This window comes from Prorops nasuta, unplaced genomic scaffold (assembly GCF_024137725.1).
Source record: "Prorops nasuta isolate Cenicafe-Biocafe unplaced genomic scaffold, Cenicafe_Pnas_1.2 PNAS00004, whole genome shotgun sequence".
Classification (NCBI taxonomy): domain Eukaryota; kingdom Metazoa; phylum Arthropoda; class Insecta; order Hymenoptera; family Bethylidae; genus Prorops; species Prorops nasuta.
This window is the reverse complement of record NW_027116801.1, coordinates 3,953,807-3,975,941: the sequence shown is the minus strand read 5'-3', so window position 1 is coordinate 3,975,941 and position 22,135 is coordinate 3,953,807. Positions and strand designations below refer to the sequence as shown.

General features: G+C 39.8%; 1 protein-coding gene across 1 annotated transcript in view; it reads left to right on the top strand.

The window, feature by feature from the left end:
• Positions 1–22,135, top strand: part of LOC136772903 (synaptic vesicle membrane protein VAT-1 homolog-like) — a 32,751-nt gene that overhangs the window by 4,394 nt on the left and 6,222 nt on the right. Inside the window, exons 2-3 of the mRNA XM_066726158.1 lie at positions 13,344–13,473; positions 20,730–20,945. Coding sequence (XP_066582255.1) covers positions 13,344–13,473; positions 20,730–20,945 — 346 coding nt within the window. The remainder of the gene's footprint in view (positions 1–13,343; positions 13,474–20,729; positions 20,946–22,135) is intronic.

Sequence of the window (22,135 nt, the reverse complement as noted above, 5' to 3'; positions counted from 1 at the left end):
CTTACAAATTACTCTGCTTCTTTCAGTTTTCATTACTCCTCGTGTTTCTTAATCTTTATTCTACATATATTGCAGATTATTTATTTCTGAAGTATATTCACGCTCGGGTGGCTCTTTAGCACATTTGTAACACTATCGCTAGCATATATATATATATATATATATATATATAATGGTGGCCAGCGAAGACTCGTTCGCTCGATTTGCGACTACTCTGCGTGCTCGAAGCTTCCTTTATTTTCCTATAAGAAAATGTTCTGGGTTCGAGAACCTTTAAAACTGGAAAAAATCTGCGAAAATGAGAAAATTCGGAGGAATATTTTTTAGTGCTCGATCGAGAGTAGACGAGCACCGCATCCAGTTTTCTTATTGACGAAAATGTGGTATATCTTGTATACAGCTTTCTTTCTTGTAAAATAAACCGGCGCCTAAATATTGCAGGCCTATCTTATCATCACGAGTCGAGAGCACAGCGATTAGCCGCCCGGTAAATGCATGCGACACGAAGCGTTCGAAAAATATCGTCCAGCGCTTTTTCTTATTTTTCTGCTGTTTTTATAGTTAAAAAGTTCTTCAAAGTGTATCAGGTATCAATTTTTCATTAGTTTTCCATCTGTTTTAGTTGTTGATCAACTAAAACACAGCCTCAGTTTGCTCAATTTAAAAAGAAAATTAATATTTGTTAGTATTCTCTTTGTTTCTGAATAATTAATAACTCAACTGTGATGGAGTATTATTGTTTCTTTACAGTTTGTTATTTTTGCACAATCTCAACAAATTTTCCTATACAACGTTTAGATATGCGCAACAAGTGTTTCTTTCTGAAAAAAAAAGAAAATCGGTTTTAATTATATCGCTGTGAAAATAACTTAAAAGTTCTACCGGCAAGTATCGTTTTGTGCCAAAAAATTAACGGCGCTTGGAGGTAGTAACGAGTAGAGCGCCATCTCGATCTGCGCAACAAGTAAATTTTCCTCAGAAAAAAAAACAAAGAAATTTGTCCGTTTGTTTTTTATTTTGCTGTGAGAATAAGTTGAAAGGAAATGTGAGTATACCGTTATGCGGGAGTAATACAGAAGCTCACCACCGCGGAGTATCACCTTTTGCCGAAGATTTAACGGAGCTTGGGCTTTCTCTATAGGTTCTTAACGAGCTGAGACACCGTCTCGATTTACGCAACAAGTACGTCTTCCTGAAAAAGCAATTTGCTTTGCAGGAAACTCCATTGTTTCTATACTTGGTTTGCTCGGCTAACGAGGTCTTTAAACTGCTGCAAAAGGGAGAAAATAGGTCAGTCCTTGCAAAAGCGCCATGAAAGCGTGATATTGCCAATATCAACCGTTGATAATTTTATTCCACGTTGAGCGTTATACGGATTGTAGAGTTTTCATTACAAATTCAATTTCAAATAGAGGAAGAAAAATGGCGGTAAACTTTTTTGGGACGCGTCAGATTTCGTAGAGGTTGAATTTTATTGGTTAAGGGAACGGAGGGAGGGGGGGGGGTTGTATGTGCGATTGAGAATTCGTCGTTGTATACTTTATAAAGATTGAGAGTGTGACTGTGCTTAAACGCACCGATAGATAGCAACGGGATGTATGTCCGTATGGCGTATTGATCGGGACCACACCCGTACTTCCTGTACTCCCCACAAGCACACAGATGTATACTATTCACGCATACGCTTGCGCAGAAATTCATTGAACAGAGTTGACCGTCTAATAGCGCCGAACACCTCGCGGAACGAGCCACGCTACTACCCGTTTCGCAATCCAGGCTTCAAAACTCCCATTTACCCTCCTAAAATCTCCGTTGATCCTCGAAATCCCCTCCCACCTCTATAGCAATCGCTCATTACCTCACTCTCCAACTTTACCAAAAACTCGACAATCCCACGAATTTTTTCTTTAAGATTTTCCTCACTAGGATCTTAATCATTCTTTTTTGTATAAAATCTACCCATCCCCCCTTCATTGAATTTAAATAAATAGACAATTTAAATGTGCTTAGGAGAATTGATAGAATTATTCTTTATCTCCGTACATACGTATTTATGAAATTAATGCAATAATCGTAAGGAAAGAAGACTAGTTATACATATTATAGCGGAATAATTGCCGAACGCTTAAAATTAATGAAGCTATTTGTCGCTGTAGTTTATGGGAGAACTGTGTAAACCTCCTCTTCCGTTAGTCGTTAAAGTCAGAGAGCAGAGGGTAAGATCGATTTGTGTTTCGTGCTGGATGGGTGAATATCTGCTGGTAGATTAAAAGCTGAATTAAGGATCTCGCGTCGATGGTGGATAGTGATAATTGTAGGAGGGCGTGGGGATAAGAATAGACTTTTTTTATCCAAGGGTCTCGCTCTTTGCTATATATATATATATACATCGATAGAAAGGAGTATAGCGAGAGTGGAGAATAAATAAGAGCTAGAGGGGTTAATCGGTCGCTTGTAAAAGTCACGAAGGTTGCCAAGTAAAAAAGGAGAGATCGATGTGCGGCGTTTTGCTGGGGGGCAGACGGATTCGTTGGCTGGAAATGGACAGGAGACAGCAGAAGGCGAGAAAAGGAACCGGGAGTACAGGCAGGCGGCAGGGGAGAGTGGAGAAATTAGCCCGTGGAGGATACAATGCAACGCCGAGCGACGACGAAGGAACATTTGACTTTGCGTAGAATTTCCAGCCACGAGTTACGAACCAACTATGAAATTTTTGGTGACATCTGTTTTCACACTTAAGCATCGCTGAATATACAAACTAGTCTCTCCACCACTTTCTCACCATGAACGCGTAAAAAATGACCAAAGCTTGGCCGCAGTCGCGCGCGAGATGCTTAAAATATAACTTGGGTGAAGTGGATGTGTTTGTGGAGTACACGTACATACACAAATGTTCCTTTCAACTATGGGAGAAAAAATGTGCCTGACGCTGAAACAATTCCGATCGTCCGTTTCCTTCGTTTTGACGCGTTGCCTGCACGAAAGAGGGGGGGGGGGGGGGGGGTGGAGGAAGACACGCCACCCTCTCTAAAAATAGAACAGTGTTTTTGTTTGTTTCCGCTACGAAGAAAAATTAATATTAAGTGCTCTTGTGGCCGCGGCTGCAAGAGTGGGGCGATTCAGGACCAACGAAAACAAATCTCCACGAGTGGTGGATTGTTTTGAACGCAGAGGAGAATTTCCAAGGAATCGAACAATGCACGAAGCTTATTCTATTTATCCTGCGAAACGAAATTTCCCGAATTATACATAAGCAATAGAGATGTACGGGATTGCGTCTTATTACGAGAGTTTACATAGGACGGTAAGAATATTATGAGAAGAGTGGAGTTTTTATTTATTTTCTTTTTTTTTTTTTTTCGGAAGAAAAGCAAAGCATTATTGGCAAGATGATTATGGGTAAGAAAGCATAAAGTTTTTATTAACGTTAATCAGTATGTTCGGTGTAATTCTTGTTAGTTTTGTATATTTCGTCTGGAGTTTATTTTACCTAGGGTCCCTCTTTCGAATCTGCTGGAATTTTCTCGCGTTCCAGGAAAGGCCATTGTGCAATGGGGGATCTATTAATGGTTTCCGTTCGAATTTCGCAACAGGCCCTAATCGAGTGCTGAATAGATGCAATCATCTCCGCGAAGGATCGTCCTAGGGTCCGTTAATATAAAATAATTATATTCCATGGCTGGAATGCAGCCGGCAATGAAATTAAGTTTGGCACTCGGTTTTAATGGTCCATTGAGAGGAGAGGAGAGGAGAGAGAGAGAGAGAGAGACCATGTTGCGCGTCAAATTCAGCTGGACACAAGCGTCCATCAGTCTACAACGACAAACAGCCTCCAATCAAATATTTTCGCAAATTCCTCGACTTAAATCGCGAGAAAAACATGCAAATTCTTTCGGAGAAAGATTTTCTCAGAGATGAACTCTTTAAACCTTAATAAATATTAATATATAAAACATGTGGCTGGGAACTTGTTCTTATTCCGTTTCTTCGCGTTAATCTGATCAACGCGTACAAAAATATCGTCGACACTTGACTGTAAGAGAATCACCAGTCGTTTTTCACTGCGCGAGTTTCTTTATCATTTTCTCGCTCTTGCTCAGCAACTTTGTCAATATGAATAAGCACACACTGTCCCTACTTATCGATTTTCTGCAAGTGGAAGAATAATTTTGTTTTTCTTCATTCGTTAAACCTTTGATTAAAATGGTTCCATAGATATTTAATGAGTATACAAGAAAAATTTATTTAAATTTTACAAAAATGATTTCTGCGAATTTTCAAATATAAACAACTACAAAATAGATGTTTTAATTTTTTTCACATACAAATCAAGTTACAATTATAATAATTATTATATATATATATATATATACGACGTACAATTTTCTTCGCAAACATATAATAAATATATATTTTCAATATATGTAAATAAATTATAACAACACCCTTAAAGCTGCCTCTGATCGACACCAAAGAATCTCAAGCAAATTTAATAAAGTAATTAAGAGAATGGAGTTTTTCATAATTTTTGTAGGATGCGAGGAGCCGTAGATTGCATAAATGGAATAGGTCCCAACAGTTACGTAGAGCAAACGGAATGTGTAACGGGCTGTAACAGCCGATAGAGGCTTCGTTGACATTCCGCTATGAACAGTGAGTCACAAAAACAATAAGAGCGCATTTGGACTCGCAGCTGCTGCCGCGCGCGTCCCGTTTCAATTTTCTCTCTTCTCTCCTTTGCAGCCCCCCTCCCTGATTCTCACTACATCTGGACGATCGCATATTGTGCGTCTGTCGTTAACCATAGATTAGCATCGAGAATAGAGAAACCGCTACACTCGACATAAGCTTTCCATTAAAACAAACTTCTCTTCTTCTCCCACTCTAATCCACGCTACATCCCTGCGTATCGCACTCGATAAACAAAGAACGCTTCTTTTTCATTTACCTAACAAGCAACTATAATCACATTCAACAAAAAACTATTAATCTCAATTTCGACAGATTCTTCCTGCGTCGTTGTTTCTTATCGCGATTCATTATTTTCTTATGACTCATTTATAGATTGTCCACTGTGAGAGAGAGAGAGAGAGAGAGAGAGAGAGTCACACTCGTGCTATTACGAACGCTATATTTTGGTGAGAAAAAAAGTAACGAAGTACGAATTTAAATTAGCTATATATATACTAGTGTGATTAATGGATCAATGCTAAAGCGACGAGAAATATTCCAATTTTTATCGGGTTTGTTTATTGATTTTCCCAACGTTCGCTGTAATCTTGTTCAGCGGTTTACTTTTTCTTTTGGCGTAAAACATTTTTTTGTTCTTATCAACTTGTGCAATATTTTGTACACGCGTCGTTGAAAAAACTCAATCTCGCCTCTCTTCTGGGTCAAACTCCTCCGGGACGCGATGATTTCTCACGAAATGTTTCCATGTATAATTGCTCGCACCTCGTGTGCGATCCTTGTACACGAGTGAAAACATTTGACTGCAGGACTGCTCGAAGAAACAGCACTGTAATTACCAGTTCCGTTACTCTCTTACAGTAACATATTTAAACGTTAATATTATTTTCCGTCGTGAGTTCAATTTTCGAGTATTTTACCCACGAATATAAATATGTTTTTATACTTTCTTTCTAACATTCAACCACAAGCTTATTTTTACTCACCACATAAATGCCGTATCCTAGCAACTTTGAATTATTCCACCACACGTACAGCACTCGAGTATTCTACATTTATTGTTTAGTTTAGCATTTAACCTATAGTGATCCTGATATAAAGGAAAATAGTATTTTTTAACGAAGAGCGATGAAATTTATTGAATTAAAAACTTGGAAAATTAGCGCTTTTATATTATTAAACCACGATGGTAGAACGTTGTGCGATTAACCAAACCTAATTTATAGGTTTGATCGTTAGGAAGAAAAAACTCTGCGCATCGATTCGATTTCGAAGCGTGAAATTTTCGAGGACTGGTTTGATAATTTTAACGAGATTTTTTGGTCGGGGGGAGGGGGGGGGGGTGCTCGTTGGTGCTGAAAAATGGTCAACAATGTGTCTGGGACAATTATTTTGTGCGCGAGAGATGGCAAAGAGAGAGAGAGAGAGAGAGAGAGAGAGAGTGAGAAGAAAGTGTTGCAGATGACCCCACTGGCATCGCCCATTCGCCCCGGCGGCGCAGAGTTATCAATTGTTTTCGAAGCGGCTGAGAATGTCGATAAAGGAGCTTCTTTGTTGCTTTTTATCGTCTCGGCTGAGTGGTGGAAACTGGAGACAGCGGGGGTGGGGAAAGACACTCTCGCGCGGCGACTGCCTGCCACACTTTCCGCGTAAAATGAAAGCGAATATAGGTGATCATATTCATAATACGATGAGAGCCCCGGTGCAACCGAACTCTCAAACATCAACAGTAAGAAAAATGATACGCGATTGTGCCCCGACGCACAAAGAATTCCATTGATAAATCACGCTGGTATCTTCACACTCGGACACCCTCGTTAAATCAATAAAACCAACCGACAGTATAATAATGTATCTGAATAACACCAATAAATGACTCTTAACAATTACGAATACTGATCGCAATGCTAAGATAAGATGTCCTTTGCTAGATCGAATAATAAGCTGCTCACTGTGAAATATAACTGTTAATGCGATAGTAAAGGAATGAAAATTTCATCAAATCGTTATTGATATCTCTTTTCCATCGAGAGGGTGACCTCGAGAGATGCTGTATTGTTATCGACGGAAAAGGATGATACCGGTCGTCGGGCTGATTTTATTCAAACGTAGAAATTAGGATTGTGCGAGTAATCGTAAGAGAACTTCTCGATTCGAGGCTTGTTCCTATTGGTCTAGGTCCGCGTAGCGCTCTCGCCGAGTCTGACCAATAGGGCGTCGGATTCAGCAAATTTTCAATCCTCGATAACTCCTTTATTAAGGACTGGATTAAAAAATGGTATGGGAACTTTTTTCTTGGAATTATTCACACTACTTAAATTTATATGTTTGTTCATAAGTGACAAAACACCCTGTACATTGTACAGTATCTTAATTACAAGATGTGTGAAATTAATGGTAAATAATTGAAAGTTTTTACATAAGCAACGCTTTGCTAACTTCGTGCAAATAATTATCCAAAGTAGAGAACTATTATCGATCGATCGAGTCGACGGTTGATTAATCTCTGCGAGGCACTATGGTGGAAATATTTTTTGCGTCTCGTGAATATAATTTTTTAGGAGACAATGGCCGTTGGGACGTTGAAAATATAGTGGTGCGATAACCTGTTGAAATTGCGGACTTATTGCTAGATGAACTTACAATTAGAGTGGCTTAAGCCGAGTGATAGAGTCACGCGAGATTTCTACGCTTGATTCTACCCGGTTGGGTCTGCCTATAATTTCACCTGGGCGCCCCGGTGTCTTCCAACAACGGGATCGATCACCGAGAACCCTCCGACCTCCCCCCTTCCTCCCCCTCACCCTACCATTCAATTAATTCATCACTGTGAAACGGACTCAAAACCTCTAAACTGACACATCGACATTCGTATCGCGATCGATAATTACAAAATTTCCTGCAAAATAAAATCAGCGGGACGCTGAATTAATTGTTAAATCTTGTAAATTAGCCGAGGTTAACTCCACTTGTTTATTAATACCAAATGAGAGAAGACGAGCTCGTTAGTTTATTAAGGTATCCAGTTACGAGAGTTATATATTAAATGACTATACGCGTTACAACCTTGTAACAAGAATAGGGCTATTGTATAACAGAATTGATTAAACTTGCGTTTCTCGGCTGAATAGCAACAAATGGAACTGGGTATATTTCAGGAATTGTATGTATATATGTATATATATATATATATATATAAGTAAAATAAAGTGTTTGGGGATTTTAGCGAAGAATTTTCAATATTAATTGATTTCTTAGATTCAGTTGTTTACGTTTGGAGGTATAAGGGCTTCCTGCTGGTAAAGGAGGAGGAGGAGGAGGGGGGGGGGGGGCTAGATAATTTGGAATGCAAAGGTCGTAGCGCAGGAAAGACATTAATGGATCGGACTGTACGTTAAGTATTGTTTGAGACTCGTGTGCGAGTGTAAAGTGTGTTTACGCGTTGTTTATTCTGCGTGTAGAGTATACGTGTGCATGCGTGTTTGTGACCCTGGGGTGTGCGCTGTCGACGACGGTTGCCATTTCTCCCGTTCAATTGGCCCCTGCCAAGAATGGAGAAAATTATTTCCCCCTCAATTCAAGGCAATTTAAAGGAATTAAGCGGCGGAGCTACTCCGTTCACTGCCGTGTTCCGAAACTTTAAGACATTTCTTTTTTCCACTCTCTCTCTCTCTCTCTCTCTCTCTATTTTTTTTATCTATATTTTCTTCAATCATTATTTACATATTTTTCTACCTTTGACTTTTCCAATTCAAACATTTTAAAGATGACTGAAAGAAGGAACCATGATGAGAGCCTCTCTCTCTCTCTCTCTCTCTCTCTCTTTTCCTCTGCTTTTTAAATACGAAAACAACGCAAACGTTTGAAAAGTATATAGTTCCCACGACGCGCGAGACGACGATACGTCTTTATAAAAAGAATTGATCACCCTATAGATACGGGCCACTCTCTTCTTTTCCCTCCCATTTCTTCAATTTCCGGCACCATTAATTTTCATATATCAGTCTTTCAAATTTCACGATTGACGTGCGTACAGTTCATGGCAATAAAAGAAACTTTTCTCCGAGCGATTCACTCGCAGTGAAAAATTCTTAAATAAAACTCAACTGCCAGCCCGCTGTAAATAAACACTTTTCATGGATTTCAGTAATTTTTTATAAGAATTAAGGACTATAAGCTTAAGTTACGCGTCTGGAATTTTGCTCGATGTTGAATTTACAAGAAGAATTAAGAACTTGGCACAGAGTGCGATACAAAGTTTCATATATTTAAATAATTTCCTATAATAGACAAAAGTAAGCAGTTGTTGGAATATTAGAAATGTGCAGTTTAACGAGTGATGGAAATATAAGGCGAAGCTGCTGCACGACTGCATGGCACTCTGCTCGATGATAAACTTAGATCGCGGGTACACAATTTACCAAGTACTAGCAGAGCCAGCAGCAACACACTTGGTGTTTGACCTTGTCGATGATATACTTGCACCAAGTACAACCACCTGACGCAGCTGCCCCGAGAAATTATGCGTATCAGATTAAAAGCGTGTTTTCCTTTTACTTTCAACTTCTCTCCGCGATAATTATCTTCCTCTAGTTTTACAATCCGGACGGCCAGAAACTCGTCAAAGCAGCAGCCCACGTTTCTCCTCTTCCTCCTCCTCCTCCCCCCCCCCCCCCTTTCTACCTCCTGCTCTGCCCCGACACTCTTTCATCATTCCGCCATTGTTTGCCCCTACTTATCTCGTCGTTCAACCATTTAAAAACTGATTAGTGCAAATTTTATTACGCTAACACCGCATCTTTCACCGGCTTTGAATATTCTCAACACTCGATTAACGTCACTCAAGAATTTTCACTCAACCTATTAGCGAAGAAAAATAATAAAATTGAACAATTTTCCAATGGACGTGGATGAAGTTCTCACTAGAGTGGTATGAGTATACCTTTGTAGGGACTGCGAACGGTTTGGTAGCACGCGATACACGATAAATTACCAGAGTGTTATCCCTTGTTCTGTAGTAATATTGCCAAAAGCCACGTGACTGGCTAAATTTATTATTGTTATTATCAAAGAATTTTTTCGTTCGTCGTATTTAGAGAGGAGAAAAGGATTAAAGTTGAAAAATATTCGAATGGATTGAAATGAAATTTGGCGCAAGAGCGAGGAGTCGCGCGCGCGAGAGAGAGAGAGAGAGAGAGAGAGCATCTTATAGGGGCTGTAAGCGGTTTGGTATCATGCGACAAACGATAAATCACGAGAGCGTTATCCCTTCGCTCGGCGATAATGCCAAATGGGACGTGGCTGGCCAACTTTCGCTACACCAAATCGCCCTGAGTTTGTTTGCATTTTATCTTTCTAGGTCAATATTGAGCCACGTCAAGTGCTCTCAAACCTGTTTTCATCCCCGTATCATAACCCTGCAATTTATTTCTCAAACGGCAGAGCATCGAATCGTCCTTCAATAAGCAACGTCCGTTGCTAAAATAAACACTATTAATTCAATTTCATCGATTTCCCCTGAAAAACCTTTGTACCACTCGCTCTCTCTCTCTCTCTTTCTCTCTCTCTCTCTCTTGTATACGCTAGGAATTTTAATCACCTGCAGAATTACGTGTTTATCGTTTGCTCAAAGGAATGGGATCTCCTCGCTTCATTTGTTTTCATGAAAACACGTAAATAATTATGGAAGAGCGTCTGATTAATTATTTACACTATTTACAGAATTAGTCACGCCTGTACGGACACTGTATTTGTGAATGTACGCGCGTGTGTTTATGTTTCCTTTGTGGTGGGTCTCAGAGTTTTCGTTGATCTCGATCAATCATCGGGACAAAAACAAAGCGAAGGATTAAAGGATGTCAGAATCTGGGCGGAGAAAAACCAATGTATATTATACGTATATTGCAGGAATATACAGGAATATTATCGTTTTACCCGTTGCATTCGGATTATGCGTCACGTTTAACGAGCGATTGTGTTCCGTTTGAATAAAATTTAGCGTTCTCGCGGCGACAACTTCCTCTGCATTTATCGCCAACTCTTCTCGAGCCGCCGCCTTCGCGTGTCCCTCCTTCGCTCTGTACGTCCGCAAAAATTTGTCGCTAATTCCCCACTGCTCGATCTACCTACCTCCATCTAATTCCTCTATTTATAACCTCGGTGTCCCTAGGAAAGAATTAGCTTTATTCAATCATTTTTTATCAAATATCTTTCAGTGTGTGATTCCGACAGTAATATTTATTTTTATAGTCTGGTGGGGATCGTTAAATTCCATCAAAATAAGAGTACATTTCTAAAGGAACTTATTTGGTTTCGATATTGTGCGTGTTTCAATTTAATCATTGTATTTGTTACATCGCAAATATTAGTAGAAACATAGTCGCGCTCTCTTTAATTTTTTATCGACAGGTGTCTCTTGTCAACTCTCATGGCAAAATCTATTTTTATTACTGCGAAATATTCGATTCGATAAAGATATCTTTAATTAGCTTATAAATAGGATTCTGTAAAAACAGCTTTAGCTACACTCTAAATGACATTGTTCGCTTTTGTTATTATTATCTCAATCTAACAACTCTATTTATATCCTAAATATTACTAGAAAAAATAGCGTTATTCTCATGAAATTCTTATCAACAGATGTCTTCTATACCCATTTCCCACAACAATATTCACATTTATTATATCATAAATGCACGGAACGTTAAAAATTCTATAGGCAAGCGTTCATCAGTCTTTAAATAGTATTCTTTAAAAAAAAATGAACTAGTCTCTAAATAACAACGTTCACTTATTATTTCCATCCAATTGCTCTATTTATATCCCAAATATCACTTGAAAAAAAACTAGCTTCGTCAACTCTTTATCTACGGATATCTCTTAAGGATTCCTTACAAGAGAGTCTATTTTTATTCCGTGGCAGAATTTTAAATTCTATAAAAGTAACAGCCACAGCTTTAAATAGCTTTGTTTACTTCCGATGGATCTCGTTCTTTCTTTCTTTACATCTCCGCGAGTAGTTTTGGTATGGGAGAAACGTACCGATCAGGGGGAGGGGAGAGGAGGGGGGGCTTATTCAAAGAGTATATAAGAATCTTCCATAGTGAATCATATTTTACGCGAGGAGAGAAAAAATAATGGTGGAGGGGGGAGGGGTACAGGGGGAAGCCTTAACAATAACCTTCGTCAGCGACACTTGGCAGAATTCACGCTGCATGGTGCAGTGACTCATAAGTGATTGCAGCTTCAGGAAATTACGTGGTCTATCACGGGCGCCGATAACGCTTTACGACACACATCTCGCTGGTCGACACCGCGAACAACTCTGAAACACAATGCAAAAGAGAGAGAGAGAGAGAGAGAGAGAGATGAATGACTCCACCTTAACTGCAAATCCATTAACGCCAACGAAAACCGCAAAGCATTGAATTTATCTCTCGAGAATTATTACCTAATGTAACGTATATATATATATATACTATATTTCTGAGAAATATTTTTCACCCATTTACCACTTGTAAGGAGTAAACAAACAGTTGACAGAAATTTCGAGGAAATTCTCATTTTGAAACAATAACAACAAGAGCTTCGGTGTTTATCGTTTTTACTTGGAAGTTTTTTTTCAGTTATTTACTACTTTTAACGAGAATGGAGACAATCGACAGGAATTTCCAGGAAACTCTTCGTTTTGAAAGAATATAATAATAATAATAAGAGTAGGCTTTGTGTCGTTTGTATGGATTTATCGTGTTTATTGATTTTAGCGAGAAATTGTATGCACGTGGGACCGGGGTTGGAAAAAACGGGTGTTATTTCATAAATTTATGGCGAATTGGAAGCGAAGGTCGATTACGTTGTCCGGGCCAGAGAGAGAGAGAGAGAGAGAGAGAGAGAGAGCTGGCAGGTTGCGTGAGACGCCAGGCGTCGGTCTAGGCGTCCTGGCGCCTGCGAGACCGACCTACGAGTTACGTTTTCCCTCTGACCGTCGCTTAATATCGCTCGCTTGCTTGCCTGCTGCTGCTGCAAAACTACCGCCATATGTATTTGTACGATCCAAAAGCGGCTTGCCATGTGGAACTTCTTATTTTAGCTTCTTCTCTTCCTCACATCGGCTTTTATTTCTCGTCCTGTGCGAGCAGCAATGTGATAAAAAGTAGCTGAAATTTCGCCTTTATCGACTACCAGCCGAATACTTTTCGATTCGCACGAATAAAATCCAGTGTAAAAAGGCTGGAAAATTTGTCTTTTTATTTCTTTTATGAAAATTATTTTACACATACGTATATAGATGTATTATTGGTATATAGAGGGGGGTGTGTAAAGGGAACGTTCTCGGAGAAGAAAGCATTTTCACGAATTAGGAAGAACGATAAAGAATTTTTTCTCGTCGTTCTTAGAAGCTAATTCTATGAGGGACAGCAATGAAAGAAATAGCAATGAGATGGAACGATTCCAAGAAAATTTCTTAACTTGGCAAAAATTCATTTCTCCATAGTTCCGCTCAATTAAAATTAGCCGCTGGACGTGGCTTTTTCAGCATGTTTGATGAACGTTTTCGAGAATATTATTATTGGCAGGGGGAGAGGGTTGGTAGTAATGGAATAAAAGCGAGTTTGGAGAAAGCATGTTTTAACGAGGATTTTTCTTGATTGCAGTGGACTGAATTTCCAAGATCTGATGGCGAGACAAGGTGTGATTGACTCGCCACCCAAGACCCCGTTCATCATGGGCTCGGAATGTGCGGGCGACATCGAGGCAGTCGGCGAGGGCGTCGACAACTTCAAAGTGAGTCAACCAGAAGGAAGGACTGAGAAAGGATGTCTATGCGTCCTCCTCTATATATACGTTTATCGTAGAGAGAGAGAGAGAGAGAGAGAGAGAGAGAGAGAGAGAGAGAGAGAGAGAGGGAGAAACACTTTAATAGACGCAAACGTGCTCGTCGCTGCTGCACTCCCGGATGAATTTATTTCCGCCCGAATGTGCCGCCTTTCACCGATCACGAACCTCCATATTCCGTACACGCCCTCCGACCCGACTCGATCTCATATCTCGCTCTTCTTCTATTTCGGCCGAAAGAACAACAACGCGCACGGTTCTTCCAAATTCTGCCGAAATTCGCTAAACAGCAGCCACGATATATGATTCTTTAGCGCGCGTTCGAGAAAATATTCTATATATATATATATATATATAGCTATAAATCACTGTAAAAATGAGGGAGGCATTTTTGGAAGATGGCGCGAAGCGTCGATAGAATTTTCGCAGATGGAACGTTAATAAGATTGTTGACCTTGCGTCTATGTACTTTTTCAAGAAATACTTGTAAACTATTTTTACTGCGCACTGAGTCTCTCTCTCTCGCTTTGGAGAAAGAATTTACGAGTCTAGAGTCGAGATAACGCAGTCAAGTAGATGTCTGCCATGCGTAGTTTGATTTGCTCGAGATGAAAGATCCTTTTTCAATGTATATATATATATATATGTATATAAATATGTGGTGTTCCGTAGCTGTGACGTCAGAAATAATAGCCGTAGGAGAAAACTCTCGAAATAAGCCTGTGAATTAATGAAGAAAGTTTGTGTGTGTGTGTGTCGAAATAGGATTTTCCGGAAAGTAAATTGTTGCATGTGGAACGCGAATGAGAAAGTTGAGTAAGATGATGCAGGAGTAGGAATAAAAGCTCGAGTTGTGTTTGAAAATTGGCAAATTGTTTCCTCGACTGTTTGTGAATAATTGCAATGAACGTATGGACGAAGAAAATAATTGTATTTGCCACATGACTAAGCCTGATACAAGTCACTATCGTTTTCTTCTGAGTCAGCAAAACTCTGTGCCTCTTTTCCAAGCTACACAGTTGAGTTGTTTAACGTAGCACCCTCTTTACACTGGCCACGCAAATGCTTTTAATGTATCAAATGTCAATGATGCACTTAGTCTCGATCGTTTTCATAATCGACCTTATCCGTTGTATTATTGACGTTATAGCTGTGTTCTATTGACCTAACTCTTCTTCTACATGTATATATATATATATACGACTAAATCCAATTTTAAAGCTATACTGTAATTGAGATGCGAGTGGATCTAGAAAAGTTCTTTGTTTCCTTTATAAATATTTCACGCATGTGCCACGCTCGATCATTTTCATAATCGAAATTATTTCTTATATTGGCGTTATAATTGTGCTTGATTAATTTCACTCTTATTGTTTATATTCATCTAAATCCAATGGATTTGCGAGTGAATCTAGAAACACATTCTTTTCCTTCTTTCTAAACATTCTCCTCGCATATCCCACGCCAGATCGTTACACACTCGACATCTCGTATCGATGCAAGATTATAAAATATTGTCGCACAGTCGAGTCCACCCGAGTATATTTTATGTATACGAAACGGAGGATACGCGTAAACTGTTTGCCATTGGCCGAGGTCCGCCAGCTACGTAAGAATAAATTGCTAGAGGTTAATTGATAAAAATGAATTTACGAGAGAATTTTCTTAAGATTCTTTTGCATGGCTCGCGTATAATACTGTTTATGTCAGGGGATTGTCCGTTGAAGCAAATTTAACGAGCAGCAACAAAGTCCTGGGAAGCTTCCAATAACATATAATTATAATTCATTATCTGCATCTCGGTAGTATAGCCGGGCGGCTGGGTTTTGCGCGCTGGCTGTCCTTGGGATGCGCAATCGAATTTAGAGGACAGCCGGTGGTTTGCAAAAAGTCCCTCTGCGAAAACGATGAAAAAGGAAAGGAGCCAGCGATAGCGAGAACGGCCAAAGAGCGGGAGGATCCGCGACAACCTTTGCAACATTCATCATCAGCGTCCGAATAATAGAAAGCTCTTTCTCCGTTCGTCACATTTATATTCTTTCTCCGAACGCGTGATCGATATTATCACCCCCCTCCCCCTCCCCCTCTTCCAATTTCTTCTCTCTTTTTTCCAATATCGCTTAAAGTGATAGAAAGGTCCCCATAAAAAACGTATAATCTAAATATCATTTTGCATCATAAATTTTTACTGCCCGCTACTCGTTGTACGGTGTATATATACAGTGCGATTGGAATTGCAGTCGTCGAATATTTTCCTCCCTGGAATTATTAAGCTCGATGGGATTTATCGGTGTCTCTCAGTACAAGAATTTCATATAAATTCCTTTGACACGTTTACCTCACTTTCGTTCGCTTTCTGCCTTTGTTATCCTACCGAGTAATCGCGTTATCCGACTTTAATATTTTATTCCCGCATTTGCGAACGCTCTGCTTCTGTCAGGCTTTCACGCGAATCTGTCTTTGCTGTATTTCTCTAAAAAAAAATCGAAACGTGACCGTCGATGTTACCACGTGACAAAGGGTTTGTGTTTCTTTTGTTTTTTTGCATCAATCTTTTGCTGCACTCGTTGGCAGAGACTATTTTCTGGTGACTATACAGTCTTTTTTTTGTTTTTATTAAAATTTATATACTACATGATTGTCAATAGATATCATTTCTGGTTGGCCTATTGGCAAATTATTGCTTTACCGATTCAAGTTTTTTTGTTGTTGTCTGGGAACTATTTAATTCCAATAATTTTCCTTGTTTCTTCTTTTAATTATCAACATAGTCAGGCAAAATTTAATTTCACAAATGAAATGGTTATCTTTTTCGTCCCACTCTATTTACCAGGGAGCTTTATTGGACAATTTATGATTCATTCTATAGAGTTTGCGTAGCTTTAATAAAAACTCGAGGGTTCGCATTTAGCACCCTGGAATTTTTAACGAGATTCCTTTCGCTTGTTTCGGTGATTATTTTGAAAATGTTAATAACTCTCTGCATTGAAAAATGAGCCTGTTATCGTTACAGGCGAGTAATAATAATTTACCCACTTTGAAGGTCAAGTTTAAGTTTGCTTATATGGAGACTAATAATAAACGATTAAACTAAAAGCTTTGCAATCATTCTACAACGTTGCAACGTAGTACTACAAAAATTTTATTCCCATTTAATAGCAATTTTAAATCAATTTTTCTTCAATTTTTTTAAGTCGCTGTAATATTTTAGCAACTATTTATCCATTGAGACTATAAAGTGATCAAGCTAAAAGCTTTACACCAAAACACACGGCAAAAATGTCATTTCCATTTAATAACAATTTAAATTAAATTTTTTCTCCATTTTTTTAATTTAATGTAAATTTTTGACGAAGGCTCGTCCGTGGACGCTACGAAACAATTAAACTAAAAGCTTGACGATCATCGTATAAACGTACGACACTTGACAAACATATATCGTTTCCACTTAACAACAAATTTTAAATAAATATTTCCTCAAACTTTTTCAATTTACCGCAAAAGCTTTTATAAATTCTTCTCCATGGACACTATGACAGAGCATTGAATCAAAAGCTCCAAAAACTGTACAATACACTGCAATAATAAAATTTCCATTTACTATAGAGGAATCTCGAGGAAAATTCTGGCAAGTATGTCGAATTTTCTGAAAATGATCGGTTGACGAGGGTGCGTGTCGAAGGGCGATAATTGGCGGAGAGACGGAGGACCAAGGGTTCGTTCATAAGCGATTAGGCAGAATTTGGCGAAGTTCCTTGACGAAGAATGGGGAAGGAAGGACACGAGGAGAGCGTGCGCGCGTATAACTCTCGGGGTGGTCTATTTTCGCGACTGACGAGCCACCAAACTCCCCGAGTGACTGTCTTCAGGGTCACGTTCCTCTTAAGCGGGGGAAGAGTGGGAGGGGGGGGGGGGTAACTGGGACCTCTCAGGGACACTCAGGGTCAGAGATAGTAGAGCGCGCGGCGCGCGTGTAAACGACCGCTTTCCTCCTCCCCTGGTATTCCTCTAACCCCCCCCCCCCCCCCCCCACCTCCCCTCACTACACACAACCCTTCGCAAAGCTCGATAACTTTCGCTATTGAGAACACTACCGCTTTCCACTTTTAGTCCTCCCCAAGAAGAAATTTCAACTTCCTCCCTTACACACACACACACACACACGCACACGACCACACCCTGCCACATACTCGCTCCAGACGCTCATTCGCTGGAAAATTCACCCACTGCACTTTTACAAAGAAACATTTCTATTTTTAACAGCCTCTCTCTTCTCTCACCCTTCCTTTCTCGCGTATACATCGCACTCCCTTCGTACAATTTGATTTCCGCCCCGAATGGACTTACTCCGACAAACTAATTAAGCCGTTCCCAAAAATACTCTTTCTACGAAGTTACTGTATATATATATATATATGTGTGTATGTATACCGCGTGCGCGCATCCATACCTATATAAAGACCGTTGGAAATCACGTGGAAGAATAATTTTCGTACAAGCGTTATTGAAGGATCCCTTTGACACTCAATTTTTTCGTTTAATTCAATTTCCGGGCGAAACGGACGTTTGCTCAGGTTTTTTCATGAGTCAGCTTCCGCGAGGCTTTATGCGCTCTTATCACGATCAATTTATTTTCCAAAACGCTCGGTTCAATGAAACTCGACGCTCTTTGTAAATCAACTTTGAAACGGTGCGTCTATATATATATATATATATATATAAATAATATAAATGTGCGTAGTTGGGTAAATAGCAAGGGTATAACCCTCGGCGTAACGATTCCTTAGAAACGTCCGGAACTTTCCTAAATATACCGGATTTTATAAACATTTCCATTGGCTATTTTTAGCCTCGTGAAGCATTTAAGTACATATACCGATCCCCTTATATTGCAGCTGCCAGCCGATCAACGCTCTAATCTCCAACATTCCACTACACAGTCTTTCTCCAGGCTTATCCAGTAAAGACGATGTTTCGTAATTCAATTTCCGATTATTCGCCATGATTTCCTATCGCTGCGAATCACCGATGGCACTGCTGCTGCCTCTCTATGTCTCTATCCGGCCAGACTCGCACGAGGAACAAAGGGAATTAGTCAAATGAATTCCATTTCCGGTACTCCTTCACCGAGCCAACTTTACAAGTGTCTCTCTCTCTGAAAATCCAAGTCGGATCCTACTCGAGTAGAATTGCACAATTTTTCACTGGTACCTTCTTCGAATTCCTCGTTGCTTCAAGAATGATGAATTCAGGCTGAGGAGAATCAGTTTTTTTTTATTTGCTATATCCTCATCGTATTTCTTCAATTTATTACGAAGATTGACAAAATTTAATTTCAATATTTTGTTTTATTTAACACGCGTTTTGCACAGTTTCCGTTCAAATTGATTTTTATTAGTCCGGTCAGACTCGAGGAACGGAAGGAACAATTGAAAGGAATTCCATTTCCGGTATACAATTTAGTTGCACCAATGAGGCAACTTTGCAAGTATCTCTCTCTCTCTCTCTGAAAATGCAAGATATATCCAAGTTGAACGTGATGATAGAATTTGGACTTGGCAGCTCGAGGAACGCGACGAGTCCAGGTGGTGGAAGGGGGATCTTTATTCGTGCCCTTTACGAAGGAGAATTAAGCGGTTGCATTTCTTTCTTCGGTGGTGCTTCATAAATCAAAGCAGCAAACGCCCAGACACGCAGCGCTTTAAAAGCACTTGCGATATATAAAATCACAAGAGTAACTGCAGTAATTTGATGCATTGAAAGAGGTACTTTGTGGGGCGCGGTAAACGATATTAATCTGATAATGATTTGCCGTGTTAACGCTTTGCGTACTCTCTCTCCCATTTTTCTCCCTCTCAAAATACTATATTGCAATTTAACACGGTCCAATTAAAGGGAGCCAAGTCGCTTGCTTTAATCTCTGCTCGATATACACGCATGAAATTCTTGCTTGTCTCCGGTGAAAATTCAACGAGAAGATGCTGTTTTTTCTTCGCTTCAATTTCAATCGATGTCTATGCTGGCTTGGTAAAAAGAGGATTAACGTATAAGTCGCGTTGATACGGCTGTATATATATATATATATATATATATATATATATATATATATACTGAACACAAGCGGCTTATAAACGGGGGATAAATAAAGTTATCTTTCGAGAGATCGTTGCATCGATATCCAATCCCCTTTTGTCATGCTGTATTTACCAATACGCTCCTTCCAGTTTTATCCCCCCCCCCCCCCCCCTCCCTCTTCTATAGATCTGATAATCAGACAATAACACCACTTTCGTTTTCTTCATTCTTATACCCCGCAATAATTATTGTTTCTCCAAACTCAATAACACTCGCTGGGTTTACGCTTCGGTTTCTACGAATTTTTGTGCCTCCATACACGTGTATATATATATACACTCTGTTGTGATCGTGAGATTTTTTGCATTCCATGAAATACTGAAGCACGTCACTCATCGAGAGGCTCGATAGAAGCTTCAGAAATCGATATTCCCGACGTTCGTCAATATTGTCGTCCACTCGTTTGTTTGTATTTATAATGAATAGAACGAAAACTCTCTCTGTTTTTGCAAAGTCACTGCGTTATTACAAAAGCAAGCCCGGCAGGCCGTTTCATACACGAGCACTACCCAGTTTGAAATTTCCTGCTCCACTTTTATCGAATGGAGCAACGAGCCTCTGGAAAGTAGAGTTTCAAGCCGATTGTGTCTCGGAGTGTAAATATTAATAACGATTTAGAGTTAATTTTAGAGGCCGTTAATGTTTTCGTAAAAGCGTTGAACGTTCCTCTGTCATAAACAGGAAATAAGAAGAAGGCACTTTTCAAGTAGATTTTCCGTGAAAGCCTCTCGAGAGTGTTTGCACTTGAAAAGCTCCTCGAGTTATTTACACTGCACAGTACACGAGTTAACTTCCCTTGTAAGAATAATTTTATATTTTCGTAAATACAAGCCTCGTCGTCCTCTATTCCTATAAAATTTTATGGCCAAATCATTGGAGTAGCGCGGCTGGTGTACCGAAATGGAGAATTTACCGGTTAAAAGGGATTTCCTCGTAGTTTCATCAAAGCTTTAATGGAGCATAAAATTTGTTATAAAATGTATACCGATACATGCTATATGTATATATATATATATTATACACAGAGAGAATATTAGAGGAGAGAACTAAGGATGAAATGAATTTTGCAGGTTGGCGATAGAGTAGTGGCACTTCCGGACCATAAAGCCTGGGCAGAGCTTGTGACAGTACCGGCAAGTTCTGTTTTCCTCTTGCCCAACGGAATGAGTTACTTGGACGCAGCTGCCATTACGATGAACTACACGGTGGCTTATATTTTGCTCTTTGAACTGGCCAATCTCACTCCTGGTAAAAGCCTTTTGCTGCATAGCGCCGGAGGCGGTGTGGTAAGTTGCCAACTTTATTACTCTTGCGTTTTTAACGCTGAAATTCCTATTTAACTCTGACAATCCTTCTTATTCCTCCTCCCAGCTCGAAACATTTCCACGGTGGCCTTGATCGCTGGACGTAACGATAATATTCGAGCCTAATCTCGTCCTTCCGCTCGATGATGAAATATCCATCGAACGTTTGGCGCGGTCAAAAATACAGACTCTTATATAGCTAAATGGATATTGTAACGTTTTCCACACGTTGGTGGAAGAGAGAAAGTACTCGTTGTGTCAACGAGAGATTAATCGTGGCACGATTATTCATGGCCAGGGCGAGGAGGGTTGATTAATGCGAGGGAAAATGCTCGCGCGAGGCCCCCTTGTCACCCCCCCCCCCTCCCCCCCTCTTAAGGAATTTCTATCTCTCAGAGAAGCCCGAAAATGCCCGAGGAAGTTTAAACTAGAAGAAACTGCCTCTTCGGGACAGACGATTGTTCTTTATTAAAAAGGTTTTAGTCCAACTCGAATAACATCTTCATCGTTGTTTCAGTAATTGTTAAACTTGAGAGGCGAGGAATTGGAGAGGAAGGAGCGTGGAATGCCAAGAGAAACGGAAGATTTCCAGCACAGTGGTGGAGTTGTAGCAAAAGTGCGAGGAGCTTATGGGATAATTAGTCTGCTGATGATGATTAATTCGTTGCTCGGTGGATGTTCAATCGGGATCGTACGTGCGTGCGTCATGAGATCGCGATTTTTCTCGGTACTCGACACGCTCATCGCTGAACGCTATCTCGAGTGGCATAGACATTCCTTATACTATATATGTATATATAGTTACGACTGATCTATGATTAATTTCTCGGATCTATTTCATGCTCGACTTGCCTCGAGTAATTTTACAGCTACCGATTAATATCCAGTATCAATATGGTGTATTCAGGAGTGTCCCTCGCTTCATAAGGCACTAATTGTTCGATACGGAGGCAGTCGATGATTTTCTGCAAAATCTGATGTGGACGATTGAGAAAGGAGTGTGTTGCATTCCAGTAAAATGGCTTTTGGCCGCGTTGTGATTTCAAAGGAGCTCTGTAATGGGTATGTAATGGGAAAGCATTGATCGAGGGATGAACCAACCTCAGACATTCTAGGTATAACGGTATAATGGTGTAATTTTGGCAAAGGTGCTAAAACTTGATTGTCTCTCT